Source organism: Ceratotherium simum, chromosome 9 (genome assembly GCF_057802395.1).
Source record: "Ceratotherium simum simum isolate JZ-2026a chromosome 9, ASM5780239v1, whole genome shotgun sequence".
NCBI lineage: Eukaryota > Metazoa > Chordata > Mammalia > Perissodactyla > Rhinocerotidae > Ceratotherium > Ceratotherium simum.
In genome coordinates, this window is record NC_141908.1 from 56,833,932 (window position 1) to 56,858,766 (window position 24,835).

A 24,835-nucleotide genomic window follows, 5' to 3' on the forward strand; every position below is an offset into this window, starting at 1 on the left:
ATTGAAATTAGGGCTTCTGAAACCTTCTTGAGGTCTTCTGTAGCCCCATTATTTTTCGCTTGCTCCAGACTAACCAGAGTCTTCCAGATGCACCAAGGTTAGTTTGTTATCTGTACATAAAAACGTATCCCTTCTGCTTGCAAAATTCCAGTATGATATCTCAGAGAGGACAGCAAAATAGGCTTGCTGCTGAACTCTGGTGAGCTCAGAGTCGGATTCAGTTGTTTTGCACAGCATCCTGTTAAGTGGTCCTCAATACCCATCATACAGTCTACAGCAATCAATAGGCTTAGTGCCTCTATTACATCAGAAAATACATAAGAATAACAACATGAGCAATTCACTCTGCTTCAAGAAAGATAAGCAATTCACCAGAGACGTGGAATGCTGTTTCCTAAAGCAGTATCAATTCTTGATGTGGTTATGAGGAAAAGCTATTTGTCACAGCACGGAATGAATGAAGTTCAGAGGAATACTCTGCCCTGGGCTAAATCTTCCTAACACACCCTGAGGCAAGCTACAAATAAGAAAGGAAATGAAGGCTCATTTCCTCTGTAAAGCAGAGGACGTTTTTCTGTGAATTCCCTTATGTACAAATTAGGGGTTTATGGCATTTACACTGTGGGGAAATGGATCCACTAACTGATCCACTGGGGCCAAAATCCTAATAATTATACTTAGGCACTGGTAAAGTTCTTCATTATAGTTGATAAATTTCTCCACTTTGAGAGAGAGAAGGTTTCCTGGTTGGCAGGTCACAAACTGTTTTGTTTCCTTGAATAGTGTTATTTGTCCTGTGCATTCTTGGTGAGTCATTGCCCCTGGTCTGAAATTCCTTTGACCTTAGACTTAGGAGTATCTATCTAAATACCAGGAGTCCACTGGAATCCTCCAGCTCCACCCCATGCCAGAAAGACAGGGTGGGTCAACGACACATTATGGTCAAGCCTGAATGTAGTCAGAGATTACCATCATATCCCAGCAGCTGGAGGTCCTTATATTTCCCCAAATCTGCATTGCAGAGCAGACAGACAAACAAAAACGTTTGAGAATTCTCAGCTCATCACCTCGTCTGCCCAGGAGACTTTTATTCAGGTCCCAATGTTTCCTATCAGTTGTCTCAAATCCTTTAAGGAACAAGATGAAGAAGGAGGGAGGGAAGCAGGAGAGAGAGAGAGAGAGAATTGACTGTGTGGCATTTTGATCCAACCTAAAATCCAACCTAAAATATACGCTACTGCAGTTTTAGCATATATATATATATCTCAAATAAAAAATAAGCAAAAACTGACGTTCTTTCTCTGGTGAATCTCACCCTAGTACCAATGAAGATAGGTGGGGATAGGAGTGAAGTTAACCTAGTACAAACTACACATGGTTAGTAACCATGCCCTCATCTCAAAAGGAACCATGAATTATTCCAATCAAATAGCTGCTTAGTCAATGAGAATTCACTTGTATCTTGAATTTTCTGCATCTCAGATGTTGCAATTCCACCTTTAATGTCACAATAGTGACACTCACTTTTGCCTTTTAAATAATGTGGTTGATCAATAACAGAACTTATAATTTTTACCTTAAAAGTTTATAGCAGTAATTTTCAGAGTTACGAGTTCCTGGGGAGATAGTTTGAAAAACTCTTTAAAATGTAATATAGTTTTATATTTGGAAATGGAAATAGATGTTCTGTTTCCATAAAACAAACCACAGAAGGTCTCATCAGACAGCATCTTCTTGGCCAGTCAAGATACGGCTCTTGTAGATTCTTAGGAGGGCATGAGTTTTTAAATGCTGCAAAACATCTATCCAAAGGAAGAGCATGATTTTCTTCCTGTAAGTTTTCTGAGTTTCCTTCTTACTTGGGTATGTATTAGAGAGGGTGGGAAGGACATTTGGGCCATAATAAAATCTCCTATTCTCAGCTTCAGACCGCACAGAAGACCCTAACTAAAGTCCTAACCCTTCTCTAAATAACACACAACACTTATAGTAAAACTCGTTTATAATAATTTGCTTGGGGGTGTATCTGATAACCTCTTGGAGGCTTCCCCATTATAATACTAAACAATATTTCACTGTTTTTCTAATTCTAAAATAATATGCCTGACATAATCTTGTTAAAAATAATATGAGAAAAGCTATAGATCAATCTCATTTATCAAGTGCTAACTGAACCCAACAATATATCAAAATAATAATACACTACCAAACAGGATTCATCCTAGAAGCAAAAGCAATACAAACCCAAAGTTAACAAGTTTCCAAACAGCACATAAATTAATAAAGTGGAAAGTAAAAATTGCCCAGAATTAGGATGGAGGTTAAGGTTGGAACAAGATTCCAGGGTATCTGCTGGCTTTAATTCTGCCAAAATTCCTGCATCAAAAACACTTGAATCAAAATGTTCTATGCAGACAGATGATAAAGAGAAGTTATTAAAATATTCCCATCATTCATATCATTTGCCTCTTCAATGAACATCTGCCTCCTACTTACTCTTAACCCACTTCCATCAACATTTCTATTTCATATAGTTCTTAAGAGTACATTCCATATAGAGCTTTATTCCAATGATTCATTTTATTCTTAAGTACATTGTGTTACCTATCAAAAATCAATGATCACCAGTAGATAGTTAAATAATTCTAGCACTCTTTTAAGGTTCTTTAACCAAGCAGGCTACTGAGTTACACAACAAATTTTGAAGATTCCTCAGTTTGACATAACATAACCTTGATCTATCCAAACATCAGCTTAAGAGGGTCAGAACTATGCCAGCCTAGAATCTGGCACCCTAGCATTCTGATGTGATTCCAGCATGACTAGTTTGTCACAGAACATGACAATATTTACTTTACTTCAATATTGGCTAGAGAACAGAGAGTCTTTTTTTATCTTTTCATTCTCAACTCTCGTAGCTGAAATATATAGATGATTCTCCACAAAGCCTTTTTACTGTGGAAGCAGGAACATTGTAGGTTCCAACACCTGTGAGAAGACAGGCAAGGAAGCACTTGGGAGACACATTATACCACTGACATACTAATTGCTCCTCACACTCCTCAACCAGGATTTTCCTACCCGTAAAATGGTGCTGTGTGGTGTTGTCCACTAAAGAACCTCAGAGTTGAATGGGTCCACCCCTGCTGTCTGACCCTTTGCCAATAGGCAATCAAACATGTGCAAGGTATAGAGTAAGGTCCAGAAATGCTGGAGTTTGAAGACACAGATTCAACTCTCAGCTCTGTCGTTTTCTAATTGCGTAACCTGGATCAAATCATTTAAAATCTCTGAACCTCTTTTTGTTTTTCAGCTGTAAAATGAGAGTTTTAACAAAACAATTTCTGAGGTATCTTTGCTTTCTATGATTTTCATACATTCAGAGCAGATTGTTCTTAATTTTCCATGAGGATTTATGGGTAAGATTTTCATGTTGCCTTTATCTCTTTAACGAATTCATTGTGCATCAGACGTGAAGTACTCTGATTTCATTGTTATGATCTTCCCTTCCCTACTGATCAGTTAGCTGTATATTCTGACATATTCAATGGCATCATTTCTACAATTAACCCAATGGATACTCTTTGCTTTGAGCTCTCCTTTTTCTAAGTAATGGGAATAGTCAACGCACTGTTTGCAAAAAATGACAAGCCAGGAAGGAGAGGGAAGAATACTGACCTCCCAATTCCACTGTTAACTTCTTGCTAGACAAGACAGACTGCAGTTACCTCACCTATCATAAAAAATTTAACAATTGTCTTACTTATCTCATAAGCATATTGACAGAATCATATGAGTTAATAAATGTGTGAATGTGCACCTGTAAACTTTGATGTTATTATCATGAGTGACGTTTCCAATAGCTTCTAAGATAGTAAATGTAACGAACTGTATATCTGGTATGTATTCTACCACCTTCCAGCTGACTATCTTTCTAAATATAGCACCAGACCCACAGGTCTATCTGTTGGATGAGCTCCTGGCCTTTAGAGCCCATAACAAGTGCAGTACAAACACTCTACATCATTGAACCATGAAGAGCAGAGAGTATTTTTCCAAAGTATTTTTCTGGGAATAATTATGAAGGATCATCTTCCAGGTGAATGGCTGTGACCTTGTACTTCCACCACAAATAGAACAGTGTTTTGTATACTGGTCCTAGTGAAGATGTAATTTCAAGAAGGAGAATGACTTATTATTCTGTGCACAGCAGGAGGAACAATAACCTTTGCTTAACCCAATGATCTGTGCATAATCTTCCCCCTGGCAACAATTTGAAGACAAGAAAAGAAGAAGTTTGGTTTCCAGTTTTCTTTTACTTAAGAAATCCAAGCTGCAGACCAGACATTTGCCATAATTTGTACAGTTTTGCTGTTTTTATCTGTAAGGGTCTTGAAAGCATAAAACAATTGAAAGATCCATGGCAACAAGCCACAAGCATCAAGATCAAATCTTAAAACAATGGACATCTGGATCCATAGCAAAACGAATTTATTTTCAGTCTCAAAGAGATGATTATTCCTGTCACCCTGTCTCAGAGGTTAAAAGAATAAGAACAGCAAAACCCCCATCCTGTCTCATGATTATCCTAATCATGAAGATATCATGTCAAACTACCGAGTTGAGATTTTAAAATAAACTTAGAGTCAAACATTGAAAAGGAGAAATGGTCACTTAAAGATTCATCAAGGACTGTGATTCTCTGTCTTCATGACAGGGGAGAATAATTCAAGGCTTATTTTGAAGTCTTATCCTGCATTTGGAAACAGAAAGTTGGACAAAATACCTAGAACAAATTTCAATTATATTAAACCACAAGTACTATTGAGAAATAATGTCAAGTAAAATTGATGTCAGTATTAAATCGTTCACAAAATTAATCAGAAACACTTTTTTTTTTAAGAGACAGAAAGAAAACAGATATGGATAGGTTTTTGGAAACAAAGTATACCAAAAAAACCAAGCACTGAAGATGAAATTAAGACTTCCCAGATGTTATGGTGGACACAATTACTTAGTGTTACTAAACACTGGGTGGCATCCTTAAAGAAAATGTATTGATTTCCCAGTCACTTATTATATGCTATAGACAGCAATTCTTCCAAAACACCAAACACACTTTTCAGACAAACAAAGCATGTTTTGGCCTTCTGATGGTGTCAATTAATTCTAGTGAGGAATCATTTTAAATTCTCTCCAGCGAGAGAGTTTCATTATTGCATTTTAGTTTCATTTAAACCCCCTTTCAAAAACTGTGTCTAATAGACCTTCAGAGCATCTCTGGGCAGCTCTAACTTACATAACCTCATTTTTCAAAACTGTTCATTACTTTCTCCCCCTCTTAACATGCTCTCACTCCAGCTCAGGGCCTCCCTGCGGGGACTTTGCTGCCTGGTTTGGTAATATAGTAGCGCCTACCTTTGAGACTCTTTCTCATTTCTAAATGGAGTGTGCAGAATATGAAGGGGGTGGGGGCAATGCTCCTTAATGTTTTTGATTGGCAATGGAATCAGAATCTGCCAGTGAAAATAGCCTACAATCATATCTAGCCAGGATATTATCCAGGGCACATGTGGGAGAAATAAAAGGAAATAATGGAAAATGACAAAAAGAAATGGTTTCATTTCTACCTCCAATACAGAAAAGAAGAAAAAGAAAAAATAAATATCCAAGTATATTTTAAAAATCAATATATTGTTAAAAATAAAAATTACAAAGCATGCTACAAAGTCATTTTATATTCTATTTGAAATTCTCCAACAAGGAATATAATATAGCTTCATTTAAGCAGCATACTCATAATTTTGCTAAACATGGAAAAAAACTCTCTAAGTAGGCTGCAGGGTAATTTACACTGGAACACCTTACTTCTCTGCTCAGTGAAATTGAACACCATTTGCAAATTATGACTTGAAGTACAGCTTCTTAAAGCAAAAGAAAGCTACAGTTAGACAGATCCTCACCTCCTTTTCATCCTCAGGAGGAAAAAAAATACATTAAAACCCATAAATTTAAAATGTTTAGTTAATTGTCAATGAAAACACAAAACAATAATAAAAGAAAAATATTAAATTATCTACTTTATAGTTGTATGTGTTCAAAGTCATCAATTATTTTTTTAATAATTCGTTAACTCTTCAGCCTGTTAGTTTTTCTGTTTTTCTTATAGATGTAAAGCTCAAACTTGGTTACAGATATTTATGAAAGGCTGAAATGCCACCAGGCAATGTAATTTAAAAATGTTTTGCTCAGTCATACACTCACCCCAAAATTTATTAAATACGTAGAATCTCAAATTTTATTTAACCACCTATATATGTGTATCGGGTAAAACATGATCTATGTGGTCATGAGTCCCTGAAGTGAAGACGACCCAACAGAAAAATAATAAACACCCACCAAGCATCCCCACGTGCCATGAGGAGACAGACAGGCAGAGACGATGCCCAGCTCTGCCACGTACAAGCCAAGTCATTCTGGACACATTATTAAAACCTCTCACATTCGGTTTTCCCATCCATAAAATGAGGGTGATAATAATTATCCACGGGGTTGCTGGTAATTAAGTGAGATAACTATGCAAAGCACCTATCACAGAATAGGCACTTAAGTAATGGTGTCCGCTATTTTCTAGTTTTCTCATTTGAGAAGAGAAACAAACACTGAGAGATACTGCATGCTCTTTTGATGTCTATAATTTGCTTTAAGTTCTTTAAACAAAGATAATGTGAAATTATGTGTGCATGTGGAGGGGGGTAGGTTTAATATGCCATCATAGAGCAGACAGTTGCCCTATCAAGAATTTACCCTCCAGGAGTAATCAGAAAGCCATATTCCAAATGTGACTAGGACAAGTGCTTCAGCGATTTTTACCTGCCATCAATAGCGTTGGGCTTTGCCAACGTTAGAAACAGACTTTCACTGGTGAAATTTGTAGATTGTTAATCAGCACAATGGACATTAGATATACACTCTAATTACTGAAATTAGTGGTATTCAAGATATGTGTATTGGTAATAATATTCTAGAGACACCTCCTAACTCTTGTGTTAATAAGGTATAAAAATCTAACAAGCCCCAAACCTGTATCCTTAGGGATAGACCCTGAGGCTGTCCAATCCTGCCACTGGGGTCAAAGGATTCTGGTTGCCTGATGCCCACCATAAGAGCAACTAGATTCTGCTTCTGAAATATTATGAGGAAGTGTTTAGATTACCTAAAACAAAGAGAGCTTGGAAAGCTTACTGACCATGAAGCTTACTGAGCAGAGCATCTGAACAATTTGACCCAATTTGCCAATAAATTTTTGTTAAATAAGTGTCTTTATATGCAGTAGAATTTGATCTGAGACCTGTTTTCATTAAAACCAAGCAGCAAAGTTATGGGAGATTAGTCAACTGCTATCTACTTCAAACTTTTTGGCAGCTATTATGATGTACCTAGGAGCTATTATGAACAACCTAGTAGTTACGTGTGATCAAATTGGCTTAGGTCAGTTTGCATCATGATAGTCTTTTCTTTTTTCTAGTTAAAAAAATAAATTAACTTAGAGCAATCGTTAATTTCTTGTGGAATGTATGCACACACAGAATAAATAAAAGGAGTGGAAATAAAATGAAATTAGAAATCAAAGGAATGCAATTTTTAAAAAGTATAATATTGAAGCTGGTAAAGGTTCAGTGAGTTGATATACTGCTATTGGCATTACAATTTTCTGGAGAGAAAATGTGTGAAATTTATCAAGAACCTTAAAAATAAATATTCCACCAATAGGCACAAGAAAAGATGCTCAACATCATTAGCCATCAAGATAAAGCAAATCAAAACCACAACGAGACACCACTTCATATCCACTAGGATGACTATAATCAAAAAGACAGATAATAACAAGTATTGGCAAAGACGTGGAGAAATTGGAACACTTGTATATTGCTGGTGTAAATGTAAAATAGTGCAGCCACTTTGGAAAAATCTGGTAGTTTCTCAAAAGGTTAAACAGCAGAGTTACCATATGACCCAGTAATTACACTCCTAGGTTTATATCCAAGAAAAATGAAAACATACGTCCACACAAAAACTTGTATGCAAATATTCATAGCAGCATTATTCATAATAGTCACGAAGCATAAACAACCCAAATATTCATCAGCTGATAAATAAAATGTGGTATATCCATATAATGAAGTACTATTCAGCCACAAAAAGAAATGAATTAGTACTGATACATGCTACAACATGAATGAATCTTGAAAATATTATGCTAAGTGAAAGAAGCCAGTTATAAAGGACCACATATTGTATGAGTCCATTTATATGAATTGTCCAAAATAGGCAAATCCATAGACAGGAAGTAAATTGGCAGTTGCCTAAGACTGAGAGACCTGGAGGTAAATGGAGAGTGATTGCTAATGGGTATGGGGTTTCTTTTGGGGTGGTGAAAAGGTTTTAAATTGAGTGTGGTTACACATCTCTACAAATATACTAAAAACCATTGTATTGACACTTTAAATAGGTGAATTGTATAGTATGTGAATTATATCTCATTAAGGCTGTTATAAAAAAATTAATGTTCAAACTCCTTGACCCAGTAATCCTAAGCATCAGTTTCAACCAAGGGAAATTACGAATAGTTTTGACCCAGAAAACAGCAATTTAATATAGCAATCCTAAGATGTGGTCCAAGATTTATTTATAAAGAAGTTCATTAATTGTAATTTAATTATAACATATTTTGAAAACAACCTAAATGTTGAAGAATAAAATGATTAAATAAACTATGTATAATTACATGGTAGAATATAATGCAAACATATAAACTGTATCCTTGAAGAATTATTTAAAGCATGATAAAATACCATGCGTATTACATGATGCAAATTTGGAAATATATCTTTATTTATAGGTAAAAATAAATAAATACAAAGAATACACAAAGAATATTAACAGTATTATCTCTGAAAGTTAGGATTATGGGTGATTTTAGGTTTTCCTTTTTTTTTTTTTTTTTTGGACTTTGAAAATTTTATATAATAAGCTTGTATTACTTTTATAGTTAGGAAATAATCTTATCATAAAAGAAAAGGAAAATAAACCAAGAAAGATAGCCAAATACAGTTGGAATTCTATTAAACCCCACTTTTAATCAAAAAAGAATTTGACTTAAGTTTTCAAAATTCCAATTCAAATATTCCAGCATTCTCAGGTGAAAAGAAGCAACCTTGCTGTTTTATTCAGAGGATAACACTAAACCAGTTATTCAAAGAAAACAGTTAATCTGTCTCAATTTGAAATATCCAGTAAACAAGAATCCACAACACCCTGTTCTAGTTCTTTAATAATAATTCTTCCAGCCAACAAGTGCTATTCTAATCTGTGATTGCAGATCATTCTCCCTTGTCTAAGCCCTGTATAAATCAGAGAGAGAATTTATAAGACAGGTTTTTGTCATTTTGCACTTTGGAGGTGGCTTGACTAAAAGACTATTTCATGTCCTGCCAGCTATTCAAAGCTGTGGATGTATTGGTCCCTGAAAATCAGAATGCACTGAACTGCTCTCAGCCCCCGGCCTTCTCCTCCCAGCTGTGCCAGAGTCCTGTCCGCCCAGCACTATATATCACAGCCCGGTTTTGTCAGGTTAAGATTGTCAAGTCTCTTAACTTCCCTGTTGAGATGATGGTAAACTGATATTGTGATTGCAGCTTGATACTTATGAGAAGATGCGGCACAAAGATACTTGATGTGAATATAATAAAAAGACAATGCTTCCTTGTACTTCACGTTTAGTGCTTAAGGCAGCCTGGAGGGACCCACACCTCATGTGAATGCCTGAAGTTTAGAGGAAAAGAGAAAGACATTCAGTTAAAGAGTCTGTCACCATTTACCATACTTATTTGAGAGAGAGCTTTGGACAAATCTTGTTCCCTAGTGAAAGACTCCATTTTACTGTGAGCCCTCCTGATATTACCTAGACCTAATTAAGCATATGAACAAAATCAACAGAAAAAAAATTGTTGAATTATCTAAATTATAAAAATTATGTATCTAATCACTACTTGAAGTTATGTTATCTACTTATATATTTACTTTGTTTACTGTTTGTCTTTACCACAGGAATGTAAACTCTGAGACGGCAGGAAATTTTGTCTATCTTATTCATCAGTTTAACCCCAGGACTTGGAATAGTACCTCAAACATAGTAATGTCTACTAAGTAGAAACTCAGTAAGTAGTGAATGAATGAATGGTTCTTCCACACAATGGAATACTATTTAGTCATTAAAAATGATGTTCGGGTCAATGATCACTCAAACTGTTACACATGGTAACAGTTACAGCCCTGTAACTTGCTTAGTTCATTTATTCTGTGTTCCTGCTATTTCATGTTCCTGCTAAATGCAAACTACCTTACTAGGTTCTGCAAAGTACAAGGGAAGAGATAGAAAGAAGATGCTGCATCTAAGCACTTATCATTTCCTTGGTAACTCTTAAAAACACAAAAAGAGAGGCTAAGGAAGCAGGAAATTACAAATGCCAGCATATCAGCCATCTGAGAACAGTGGAACTTTTGCAAGGGGCCTGTAAATCTGCATGCATACCAAGCATTATTTACATCTGGAATATAAAACACACTATGTAGGTATTGCCCTTCATTTTGTCAATTGTGTTATTGATTTTTTTTTTTTTACTTCCTGAATATTTGGTCATTATATATTTTCTCAGTGAATGGTTAGTCAAAATCCAACTGAAATCATTGGGGACATCTGAAAAAAATTTTGAACTATAAAATATTAGGAACCACTATTAAAGACAAACAATAATCACTTTTGGAATACTGCCTACTTAAGTTTGAGAAGACAGGATTTGACTTAAGCCTTGAGAGAGGGTGAAGAAAAGGAGAATTTCATCAATGAGACAAGAATATAATAATTCTTTACCAATTCTTTACTATATAATAGTAGGAAGCACAGGACCAAATCGGGGCAGAGTGATGAGTTTTTGTTGAGTCTTACCCCCTAAGCTGGGCCCTGGCAGGCAGACTTGCCTTCTTACCTCAAAGTTAGACTCTGCCTAAGGAAGAGGCAGAGAAAAGCACTAGGAGTCCACAACAATATGTCTCCATTAGAAAAATCTCCCTGAAGTGTAACCTGACTTCTGACGGGACTGTGCTGGTAATAGCTTTCTCGTAAATCTTGTTTGTTTCTGAACCTCTCGGTCAAATATAGTCCAGGGAACACAAAGAACATGAACAAATGGGTCTCTGAAGCTCTTGTAGTTTCACAGCGATTATACGGGATCTGGCTAACAGCCATTAAAGGTAAATAGTGTAGTGACTAGACAGTTTAAATGTAGATAAAGTATGGCAATTAATTAGTTATGAGATTCAGTCCAAATTTTCCCAGAACTGAAATTTTAGTGATCAAATATAACTTGAAATCATGAGCCATCTGCCAGGACTTTTGAAACCTTTTTGCTAAACATTGACTTTTAATTATAAATTTATTGCAACAGATTTGAAAATCTAACTTAATTGGAATATACACAGAAAAGGGGAAAAAATGAGATGTAAACACAAATGTCACTTCTTACAATTAGTTAATTCACTGCTCGTTTAGCATTTGAGTATCCAAAAGACAATGCAGTATTAATAGAAAATGCATGAACTTGCCCGGCAGAGTTGTTGTAATACCACTAGCCATGTATATAACAAGCTTTTTTAAAATAACTATTTGAAAAGTACTTTTGAAAAGTACCTTTGTGTAGAAAGTAACTCTTCAGAAGATGACAGAAGAAACCTGTCCATCTTTGCTCCCATTAAGTTGATTTTATTAAACTGACTAGTTGTTTGGGGATTGGCTATTATGGTAGAACTAGAGTTTGCAGCTATGTCTAAAGGCTTTCAAATTAAAAAAAAAATTAATCCTATCCCAGTCAAATCCCATGCAAGTCACACATTTGTGAGCTGCATTCAGTCTTCTGGGACCACCAATTTGTCACCCCTATCAGTGTGATGTATTCAACAACCCTCCTCCTCACTAAAAAGAACTTTAATACCTTTTCCACCCTTGACATCTCTCCCAGGATCCTAAACATTAGACTTCACATAATCAGGAACAGCTTAAACATGTAAGGCCAAGAGTTTATAAAATCCTCCCCGTTATCTGGTTGTGAGTCTCAGGCCTGTTGCAAATAACAAAACTCCAGCTTCTGTGAGACGTATTCGCATCATCCGTGCACCATCCTCAACACCAGTTGGCAGGGCAGCGTCATCCGTAACAAGCTCCTGGACCGTGACCAGTCCCGCCCGCAGCTGCCAAGCTCACTTGGCTGCTTTCCAGCTCTGCAGGGTGTCTGAACATGTCCGCATGGAGAACAGCAGCGGGATAGCTAAATACTCCAAATTATGAGCTGAAGAGAGGTGACCACAGGCTAATGAAACACTATAGAGATTAGCCAAAGAACTTCAAGCCACAACTGTTTATATGTCGGCTGTTGGAAAGTAACTGCAATAGACGTGTTATTCTTTATGCAACACCGCAATAAGAAACTGCTCCTTTGGGGCTGAGGTGCAGGCAACCCGGGAAGGGTGGATAAGAGTCTGTGCTCATTTCCATAGCCCAGGTTTCTTTCTGGCGTGCCCATATATCTTGATAGATCATAAATGTTTGTACCCATCCAGGTCTCATTATTTTATTTACAAAATAATACCTCCTTTTATGAATTAATGGGATGCAAGGAGTCTAGTCATACCACCTAAATCAGTTGGGTTATACATATCACTGAAAAACAAGAACATTTGCTAGAAACCCATGAAGTGAACCAGGAAATTCTAATCATCAATTTGGTATGGTCTGCTTTTGCAGGCGCTTGCAATGTGAATTACCAAACTAGTAATTTGTCAGTATGTAACTTAAATTATTAATATGTGCATATGGCAGACTATATTTCACACAAAACTCTAACCACTGCTGATAAAATTATTGCTAATTATGCAAGAACTTTAAAGATCATGATGATTTTAAAGTCATTAAAATGGAAGTTTTTAGGCAGAGGCTGGATGACCATCTGTCAGGTAAAGATTCTTGCATTGGATGAGGGCAGGGTTGGTAGGAAATGGACTTGATGACCTTTCCAGGCTCTTCCATCAACTATTACATGATACACCACAGCCATTGAAACATAGCTATAGAATTTTCAAGAAACACAATATGATCCTATGCACAATCATGTTAGATAAATAAATAGCCCAGAAATGAATCTACCACATTTTTAATTTATCTCAGACAAATAATTTACTGATTCTCATATTGCAAAATATTTTGGAATTACACCAAACATAACACAGCTAATAGTCTCCAGAAGTTGACATTTTAAGATATCAGGGCATACGAATCATATTATGTGAAATGTGCAATAGATTTACAACTATCCATATGAACGATGACATAGCAGTTATGTATATAAAGTAAAATAACAAATAGGTTCAAATCATTTTAGTTTGGCTTTGAAATAGATGGTGAGATTTCATGAAGCTTGTTTATTGATAAGTGCTACCCCAAGCCCTTTACATCTATTATCTATTTTACCCCAAACAACTCTATCATGGTGGTTCTGGGGCTAAGAGGGATTGAGCAACTTGCTCAAGGTCACTCAGCTAGTCAGCAGCAGGGCAAAGACTTGAACCTGCCTTGGAGGCTGTCTGATCCAGAGACCCTTACCCAACACTAACCACTAGGCATCCATTTCCCTTCCTTGTTTCATTACTTGTAGGCAACATTGAAACTTCTGTTGCTGGAGTTTATTCTGGTGAATGTGGGAGGAGGTTGTCTGAAGCCTGCCTGGCAGACTAAGGAAAACTAATTCTAGTTTTAAAATGTGAACTGAACAATGATGGCAAGGCTCTGAGAAAAGAGGTCTATGCATACTGCTACCATTGTCAATGGGTTCAATATTTCTGAAAGCTATCTGATGACTTGAAATGAGAGCCATGAAACTTTTCTTGCCCTTTGACTCAGTAATTTCAGTCTTTGGAATATGCCCCAAGGAAATAACACAAAAGAAAAAGGTAATTTGTTCAAGATGTTCACTCAGGGGCTATTTGTATTAGTGAAAAATGGGAAACAACTCAAATTTCCAGTAATAGGACTATGATTAAGAAAACTAAGCTCTGTAAAAAAAGAAAAAGAAGAAAACTTTATAACCCCTAAAAATGGCAAAGGCAGACTACATTCACATGTGGACATACGTGTAAAAAAAAACTTTACATTAAAAAGTAGAATACATGTTAGTATAAGCATAATCTTGTACAACCAAGTAAAACAGTATATGCATTAACAATCACACAAGAGAATTGTGAATTTATAAAGAAGTATATCCCCGATTTCATTGTTGAAACTCCAACAGTGGAAGGCTACCTGGCATATAGATTGTGGTGAATAATAACTTATAGACTTAAATTATACAGGGTAATTTTTTAACTGAGACCCTACCATATCTCACATGTATTAATGTGCTGTCAGTAAAATCTCATCTTTTACGAGGACTTACTATGTGGTGGGCACTCTACCAGGTTCTTTCCCTGTATTCTCTCATTTAATCCCCCTATGGCCCTAGGCTTTAAGTTTTATCATCATCTGTCTTCTAAGAGGAGGAAATTGGAGCACAGAGAAGCTAAGTAACCTGCCCAAGGTTACAAAAGCTATGGCAGAGACGGCATTTCAACCCAGGTAGACTCATCATATGGCCTGTATGCAGCCATTATGCCACAAAATGTCTTCTCTTATTTGGAAGAAGTATCTAGATCTTGTTCTTTCCCATTAACCATTTCCAGATTTTGTTTTCTGCTTTTCTTCTTTTTCAATCCTGTTGGTTTACAACATATATAGAATCCTTGCAGGAAAGAACAATAATCAGATACACATGTTGAGATAAATACTCTCCATCCGGTGTCACCTGCGTGAACACAATCTACGTGCCCTAACTGGCAAGGCTTCTTCCAGGAAGTGAGACTAGACTACGCTTTTTAAATTACGGGAGGGAATTGTAGAGGCTAGAAGATAAAATGCTACTGTGGGCACATGGGATAATTGCAGAGGAAAAAAATAAAACATTTGGAGCAAGGAAATACTCAAAGGAGGTTGAATCTAAGAAATAAATTGCCTGGGGATAAGTGACTATATATAGAAGAATATTTTAAAATTCTTTGGGAAAACACTAGTTTAAAAATTTATGTTTTATACTTACCTAGTTTCTTATATTTTGCAAAGTATTTTTTATTTCTGATCTTATTTAATGCTCGTGCTGTAAAATGGTACACAGTATAGTTATATAGAGTAAGAAACTGAGAGTCAGAGATTCAGTGGCTCACCCAAAGCAGATAGCTTGTTGTTAGCTGAGCTGGAACTCAGTCCCAGCCCTCATTCTCAGTAGAGCTAAACACTGATACCGTTCCAGACAGGTACAAAGCCCTCTGCAGACCTTCTCTTTAAATCATGCAGATCCCATGAAGCCCTAGCTCATACGTATAAATCCATTGAGAAAGTCCAAAAAAACAAATCTAACACAAATGGAATCAGTGATAAAAATTAAATATATAATGGGATCCTTTTAAATAAAAGAGGCAGAATGAAAGCAGGACTACTATCTGTGTATAAACTAAACTTTTTTTTTTTTGCTAAAGATTTGCCCTGAGCTAACATCTGTTGCCAATCTTCCTCTTTTTTCACTTGAGGAAGATTTGCCCCGAGCTAACATCTATGCCGATCTTCCTCTATTTTGTATGTGGGTCGCCGCCACAGCATGGCTGCTGATGAGTGCTATAGGTCTGCGCCTGGGAACCAAACCCAGGCCGCCGAAGTGGAGCATGCCAAACTTAACCACTAGGCCCTGGGGCCAGCCCCTAAACTAAACTTTTTGGGAGATGTCATGGCATGTAGTTGTCATGCTTGGAAAGACACAAAACTCAAATCCTTCTATCTAAATCCCTGTAAGAGGTACATTTTTATGGGACTCTGTCATCTATGGTACAAAATGCGCAAAATGAAATTTTTGCTTTATTTGTACATTCCATGGAAATATCTGCATAGTGAATGAGGTTGTCTACATTTGTCTAAGTTTCTAAACATCCTTATCTTCTCACCTAGCTCTGTCTTATGAAGGTCTATGCTTTCTTCAGAGATCAGATCAAGTGTCACTTCCTCCAAGAGCCTCTTCAGATTCTCCAAGTGAGACTAACCTTCCCTTTCCTAGATGCTCATAGCACGTCCTAGAACATCTTGTTGCTGATCTTGCCTCCTGCCTTGTGCAGCTCCAGGATGGCACAACACATTTGGGATTTATCTTTGTGTTTCCTATGGCTCCAACACAAGTAACTTCTATACTTTAGTTGTTTATCATTGCTATTAGAGCTATCAAGTCGATTCCAAATCCTAGCAAACCTGTGCACAGCAGAGTGGAACGCTGCCTAGGTTTTTTCTTTTTTTGTGCTATCCACGCACCTTCCAGCACTATATCAGACAATGCTCCACTGCTATTCATAGGGTTTTCATGACAAATTTTTCAGAAGTGTGTGGCCAGGTCCTTCTTCCTAATCTGTCTTAGTCTGGAAGCTCCGCGGAAACCTGTCCACCATGGGTGACCCTGCTGGTATTTGAAATATCAGTAGCATAGCTTTCAGCATCACGGCAACATGCAGCTGCCACTGTGTGACAAACAACAGACAAGTGGGTGGTTCCTTATTCCTTGTGATTGTTTATGAAATTAGTAGGAAAGCATCTGAGGTCCTAGCATGTTCTAAGAGTTTATAAACCTGTTTGGGGATTTGGGCTGTTCAAATTCCCCTATAGAAATGATCTCAGTAAAGGACTGTCTTCACTTACAAGTCTTGTTTCCTTATAATCATATTTTATATTGACCTTTTGTACCTGAAAATTTGCATTAATTTAATGCATTAGTAATTAGCACTGGCAAATAGCAACCCCATATCCGTAAGGTTAAATTATAAAGTGTTTTTTTTTTTTTTTTGTGAGGACCATCAGCCCTGAGCTAACATCTGATGCCAATCCTCCTTTTTTTTGCTGAGGAAGATTGGCCCTGGGCTAACATCTGTGCCCATCTTCCTCTACTTTATATGGGACTCCGCCAAGCACGGCTTGACAAGCAGTGTGTCAGTGCGTGCCCGGATCCGAACCGGCGAACCCCAGGCCGCCGCAGCAGAGCGCGCGCACTTATCCTCCGCGCCACTGGGCCGGCCCCTAACTTATAAAGTGTTTTTTTAATCAAATAGGAGTAAGGCAGTCATTAAACTTAAACAAACTAACTTCAGATTTGCTTTTACCAGAAATTTTATATATATTCCACCAGATCCTATTCAATATGAAGGTAAGAACTTTAGTTCTTTGAAGAGTCTCTCTTTTAACATAGCTGGTGAATAAACTACTGGTGAAAGAACTTAAAATTTCAGAGCAAAAAGAACATCACTTCTACCAAGGTCAACTGCTCTTCAGGGACAAAAATAATGTTCTTTTTATTAGCAATTTGGAATAACAATTAAATAACATTCATTTTATTGAGATTTTTATATAAGAACTGAGAAAACAATTCTTCATAGTAGTTATGAAAATATAAGAGAAAGTGCTGAGTTTCTGAAGCACAGTAAACTTCCTATCTCCCCGATCTCCCCTTGGGCCAAGTGTGGTGGTGTTGCGATCCTCAGTTAAAAAGATTACTTATAAGGAAGATAAAGACCAGGGAATAATAAGAATACTACTAAGGCTTTCAATACAAAGCAAGCTAAAAAAAGTTAAAGTAATTATTGTCGATTATATCACATTCTATGAAATATCAAAAAAACTCCCATTACATTTTGTATTAACATGAGAAAAAGTGCTATGATTCATGAATGGGCTAATCCAGGAGCTATTCATGTAATTCCTGTCCTTTTCAGGGAGAATAGCAATCAATGATGAAGAAGGAAAGTACAAGTCACAAAAGGCAGGAAATCTTACTTTTTCATCATCTTCAGTAAATGGAGCACCTTCAGGAATCTTATTTATCGCTTGAGCCACCCCGATAATCTCACCATCACTGCTTCTGATAGGCATGCACAATAGTGATTTTGTCTTGTATCCAGTTAGCTTGTCAATTTCGTCATTGAATCTTCGATCCTAAAATAAGACAGAGAGGGCATTAACTGCAGGTGCATTGTTGTCAGGGAGAAAGAGAGAGAAGTGTATGTGTGTATGATATACACACATACATATTCTGTGTATGATAACTTATCACTGACAACTTTACCCCACGGATTTTTTAATAACAATGACAGATTTGATTTCATGTTGAATTCACCAAAGGAACATAAATGATAATAAATCACCACCATAGTTGTTAACCATGGTAAATGAAGAGACAGAGTTTAAATCTGACTACAACAACAAATCAAAATTGGGACAGGGGCAAGTGTTTTTTTTTGTTGTTTATTTTTTAAATCTTTTATTTATCTATTTATTTATTTATTTTTGTGAGGAAGACCAGCCCTGAGCTAACATCCGGGCTAATCCTCCTCTTTTTGCTGAGGAAGACCGGCTCTGAGCTAACATCCATTGCCAATCCTCCTCCTTTTTTTTTTCCCAAAGCCCCCCAGTAGATAGTTGTAGGTCATAGTTGCACATCCTTCTAGTTGCTGTATGTGGGACGCGGCCTCAGCACGGCCAGAGAAGCGGTGCGGTGGTGCGCGCCCAGGATCCGAACCTAGGCCACCAGTAGCGGAGCGCGCGCACTTAACCGCTAAGCCACGGGGTCAACCCCCAGGGGCAAGTGTTTTTAATGGAACTCCACACTATGCTATTTATTAAAATATGTTATTTCACATAGACAACTGGCTATGAAGTATCATATAAGAAAAATACACAATTAAAATACATTAAGCACTATAAAAATATGCAGAAAAGCACTACTTTATTTCTGGTCAAAATGATCCTGTGAAAAAAGAACTTATGAGCCCACAGTGACGCTTCAAAAATACTGGAAAAACAAAAAAAGTATGGTGGGGAGGGAGGAGATAAAAGGCTTCTTTATAGAATGTCAGCCAAAAAATGTAGAAGGAATGATAAAATTATACAGTATCTGTTTTGCAAATACCAATATAATAATGGACACAAGCAAAGATCATCAACAAATGCTAATACCATTAGGTGAAAGCTTATCATTAAACAGGATATTCACATCATCTCAAAGTGCCACTCCAAAGACGCCTTATTAAATTCAAAGAGAAAAAGATGTCTTTAAACGAAGAGATCTGGTGGACACCCCCTTAAACAAGTAATCAAACTTAGCATTGCCATTAATTGTGTGCCTCCTGATGTGATGTAATGAGAATCACAAAGCATCACCAAGAACATGGAGTGTTCTTGTCAAATGTGTAACATGAATCTGATCATTCGGGCAAAGAAAATTAAGAAAAATGTAGATTATTGGTCATTCTCTCAGAAGCCTGACCTGAACTTTTCAAAAATATCAATATCATGAGAGACAAAAATAAATAAATAAAAATAAAATAAAGCCACGGGAGCTGTGCTGGTTTAAAGAGACCTGAAATCTAAATAAAATGTGTGATCACTCATTGGAAATTGTTATGCAATTTTTGGGGGGAACAATTAGAGAAAGTTGAACATGGACTTTATATTAGGTAATATCATTGTATCAACATAAACTTTCTCGGGTGTGATGGTACAGTCACGTGTGGCTTAACAACAGGGATATGTTCTGAGAAGTGTGTCGTCAGGCAATTTCACTGTTGTGGGAACATCATAGAGTGCACTTACACAGACCTAGATGGTAGAGCCTACCACTCACCTAGGTATATGGTATAGCCTACTGCTCCTGGGCTACAAACCTGTGTAGCATGTTACTGCACTGAATACTGTAGGCAATTGTAACACAATGTTCAATATTTGTGTATCTAAACATATCTAAGCATAGAAAAGGTACAGTAAAAATATGGTATAAAAGATAAAATATTGTACACCTGTATAGGGCACTCACCATGAATGAAGCTTGCAAGACTGGAAGTGGCTCTGAGTGTCAGTGAGTGAGTGGTGAGTGAATGTGAAGGCCTAGGACATCACTGTACACTACTGTAGACTTTATAAATACTGCACACTTAGGCTACACTAAATTTATTAAAAATTTTTTCTTTTTCAATAATAATCTTAGCTTATTGTAACTTTTTTACTTGATAAACTTCTAAATTTTTTTAACTTTTTGACTCTTCTGTAATAACACAAAATACAAACACATCATACAGCTATATAGAAATATTTCCTTTCTTTATATCCTTATTCTATATGACTGGCAGGTAGTAGGTTTGCTTACACCAGCAGCACCACAAACATGTGAGTAATATGTTGCACTAGGACGTTATGATGGCTATGAGATCACTAGGCAACAGGAATTCTTCAGCTCCGTTATAATCTTATGGGACCACTGTCGTATACGCAGTCCATCATTGGCTGAAATGTCTTTATGTGGCACGAGACTGTATTGTAATTATGTTGGAGAATGTTCTTATTTTTAGGATATACATGCTAGAGTATTTTGGGGTGAAATTTCATAATACCTTCAACTTACTTTTAAATAGAAAGGCAGAAAGGAAGGAAGGAAGGAGGAGAGAGAGAAAGGGAGAAAGGGAGAAAGGGAGAGAGAGAGAGAGAAAGAGAGAAAGAGAGAGAGAGAAAGAGAAAAGAGAAAGAGAGAAAGAGAGAAAGAAGGAAAGAAGGAAAGAAAGAAAGAGAAAGAAGGAAGGAAGGGAGGAAGGGTAGAGAGAGAGAGACAGACAGACAGAGAGAGGAAAGACCGGCTCCTGAAAGGGTAACAGGAATTAGAAATGTTCCAAGGAAGATGATAAACTGGATCCAGGCTCACTGCTTCAAGCCAGAGCTGAAGTGAGGCTTCGCCCAATGCCCTTAATACCCCCTTGTTAAACAAGGCTTACAAAATAAGAACAAAGCACTGCTGTCTACCACCATCTAAAACTATGAGTTTTATTTGACTAAGGACCTACGGGTTGGCTGTGGGCAAGGTGATAGCCTCAAGACCAAACACTGCTGGCCTTCTGATGAGGTCTATGGTATTGCCAATGTCACAAGGACAGGAGCCCTTAAACTCCATAACAAGGCCTGGTTCTGGTCTGGGGACCTATGCAGGCCAACCTAAACCCTTAGTTAGGGAGAGGAGAGCCCTGAAGGAGAGAGGGAAATCAAAACCCAAACAAAACGAACTCTCCCATTCAAAATGAGCCTGCAACCAAACTTTCAGAAAAACACTAACTTGTTTTAATTTTTTAAAAAATTCACTGAGGAATGATTATGTGTCAGGCCATGGGCTAGGAGATACAGCAGGCAGCAAAAGAAGCACCCTCTCTGCCTTCATGGGACTCGTGATCTGGTAGGTGAGGCAGATGACATATAAATGTATAACCATGGCTTGTGGTAAGTGACATTGAGGAAAAGAACAAGGTGTCATGAGAGAGACATAAAAGTAGGGACCTATTTTTATGGGGATCAAGGAAGGTCTCTTTGAAAACAGGACAATTAAGCTGTGACTTGAATTATGAGTAGGAATTGGCCAGTTAAAGAATGGTGGGAAAAACTTTCCAGGAAGCTGGAACAATGCATGTGAAGGTCCTGAAGCAGGAAAAAGCTTAGTAAGTTCCAAAAACTGAGAGGTCAATGTGGTGAGAGCACAGGGAACCAAAGGGAGAATGGAAGAGGGAGGCAGGGGCCAGATGGTGCCAAGTCTTATAGGCCTGGAAAGGAGTTATATTAATCCTAAATGCAATGGAAAATGATGGAAGATCTTGAAGCAGAAAGATGATATGCTTCATTATCCAGCAGTTAGCACTCTCTGAAACCATCTTATTAGTTTACTTGTTCTCCTTCCACTAGTGCATAAGATCTAAGAGAGCAGTGATTTTGGCTCTCTTGTTTACTGCTTCATACTGGCATATTGTAGGTGCTCCATAATATTTTTTTTGAGTAATAGCGTTTTATTTTTTTTTTAAAGACTGTGCTGTGATTATGCAAAATATAGAAAAGTTGAAAAGGCCTTAAGGCCCCACATTTCACTCCTTGGCATATATTAGAGATACTTTTACACATGTACAGAAGAGAGATACACAAATGTTTACTGCAACATCAATTATGAAAAGAAAATTTTAAAATCATTTGAATGTTGGTCAGTAGAAAAAGAAACAAATTATGACCTCTTGTTTTGATAGCATACTATACAACAATTAAAATGAATACTAAAGCTACTTGTGTTAACATGAACAAATATCAAAAACATGTTAAGTGAAACAAACAAGCTGCAATCTGATACCATCTATATAATACTACCAATATTTAAAAACAATACTAAATATTGTGTATGGATTCAAATGTGTAGCAAAGCATGCATGGGAATAACAAACTCTAAATTTATATAAGTGGTTACCTGTGGGAAGGATGGGAGGAAATGGCATCAAGGAGAGGTATATAGAAGAGTCTTCAACTCTAACCACAAAATTTTCCTTCTTTAAAAAAAAAAACTGTGGGGCCGGCCCCATGGCTTAGCGGTTAAGTGCTCGCTCCGCTATTGGCAGCCCGGAGTTCGGATCCTGGGCGCACACTGACGCACCGCTTCTGCGGCCATGCTGAGGCCACATCCTACATACAGCAACTGGAAGGATGTGCAACTATGGCATGCAGCTATCTACTGGGGCTTTGGGGAAAAAAAAGAGGAGGATTGGCAATAGATGTTAGCTCAGAGCCGGTCTTCCTCAGCAAAAAGAGGAGGATTAGCATGGATGTTAGCTCAGGGCTGATCTTCCTCACCAAAAAAAAAAACAAAAAAATCTGTGAAGTAAATGCACTTCAATGTTAAGATTTTATAAACCTTGATGGCTTATTCTTGTCTAAATATTTGAAATATTTTATAATGAAAAGTTTAAGACTGTTCTTTAAAAATTAAGAACTTTGTGGAAGATGATGGGAAAAGCTGGGAAGAAAGGTTTATTTCATTAATAAGTCTTAGTGATTTTCTTAAAATAATGCATCTTAAAACATGCTTTGTCCATATCTTTGTTACACTACTGATGGGATAATTCTCAAAAATTAACTCAAAACTTGATATAATCCATCTAATGGGAGGTCAGAAGAGTTGATACAATTGTACATTTTCCTAATGTATATTAATTTCTAGATTAATTTTCCAATTTAAAAAGTGAAGAAAGCTGAGCCCAAAATTGAGGTATAAATTAATCGTGGGGGACGAAGAAAGCTAGGGAAATAATCAGATAAAGGGATATATTACTCTGATGTTATAGAAGGAGGAAAAGTTTAAAAACAGAAGATAGCAAAAAATAGATTTTGCTAGCCAAGCAACGACCGCAAATGAGTGTAATAGTAGGGGAAACATAGGACATATAGCTGGGGCCACATCTAGTCTAAAGTCAGAAAAAAATCTCCCAAAGAAAGTGAAATCTTTAAGCTGATACTCAAGGGATCAGTGTCCCAAAAAGAGGAAATACTTTCCTAAATCCAGAGGCAATAGAAAGTTGGCGAATTTGAGGAAATGAAAGATGTTGAAGATGGTTCTCAAGGGAAGAGTCAGAGAGGGGACAGGAAAGACCAGCTGGAGGCTGATGAAGGGGTGCCTAGTGACCAGTTTTAGAATTGGAAATTTATCATAGAGGAAAGGAGGTCACTAGAAGGTTTTAAGAAGGTGAGTGGGAGTTTAATATGACTGATTCTTCGTTTTAGAAAGACCACTCTGGCTTACACGTAAGGAATGGATTGGAAGCAAGAGATCCAGATGAGAGATAAACCATCTCTGGACTGGGATGGTGGTTAGTGGTGGTAGGGGTGATGGGAAATGGACTGAGTTGAAAGATATTTAGGAGGTAGAATCAATTGGACTTGCTGATTAATTTGATGAAGGGTTGTTGAAGTTAGAAAAGTCAAAAATGAGTCTGTATATCTGGTGCAGATACCTGGGTGAGTAGTAGGGTGATTCACTGAGGGAGAATCACAGGGAGGGACAGATCCTGTGGTGGGGAATATGGGTTCCCTTGTGAAAATTTTTAGGCCCAAAAGTAGTTTGATACATACATTATATATATATATATATATATATATGTGTATATATATATATATTTTTTAATTTCAGGAAAAGGACCTGGAATGGTAAGTAGAGACTGTTTAGGTAAGGATGAGGGACTCTGCTCAATAACTTTTAATCTGAGGTCTTCAGGAGTTCACCACACTCACCAGCAAAGCCTCACAGAAGGCCAGATAAGGAAGAAACAGGACAAATAAGAAGGTAGAAACACTGGGCCTATTTATTGCTGAAAATGGAAACTTGAATAGGAAACTAACAAATGCCTCTAGGTCTGTATTGAAACATCACGTGGAGAATAGTGTCCAATTTTTATTCATTTCCCTTAGGACAAAAGAACAAGAAATGATCTACAACAGGAGAGATTTCTAATAAAGTAAAGGCTTCTTTAATAAGGTTGTTAAAATCTGGAATGAGTTTCTTATGATTGTGGTAGACTCTTCTTGCTTCAAGTATTTTTATGTCATAATATTTTTCCTATCTCAGATATTTTAAGTATAACTCCTCTTGAGAAGTGCAAGGATCTTCTCAGTGCCTTTTGTGCAGATCTATTTTTTGCATGTGACAATTAGCTATAATTTTAATATTTAAAAAGTCAGAGTCACAAGGCCAAAAGCAATTTTTACTTTTTAGCAATGGAGCTGACCTATGCCTGCTACATAGAGAACAGTAATTGGATACATTTTTGA

At 37.0% G+C, this 24,835-nt stretch overlaps 1 protein-coding gene across 1 annotated transcript in view; it reads right to left on the bottom strand.

Annotated features, from left to right (window-relative positions):
* Nucleotides 1–17,771: 17,771 nt before the first annotated feature.
* Nucleotides 17,772–24,835, bottom strand: part of LOC147916313 (dual 3',5'-cyclic-AMP and -GMP phosphodiesterase 11A-like) — a 61,055-nt gene continuing 53,991 nt past the window's right edge. Inside the window, exons 2-3 of the mRNA XM_087434931.1 lie at nucleotides 18,002–18,160; nucleotides 17,772–17,786 (exon numbers count right to left, since the gene is read on the bottom strand). Of these exons, the coding sequence (XP_087291057.1) occupies nucleotides 17,772–17,786; nucleotides 18,002–18,160 (174 nt within the window). The remainder of the gene's footprint in view (nucleotides 17,787–18,001; nucleotides 18,161–24,835) is intronic.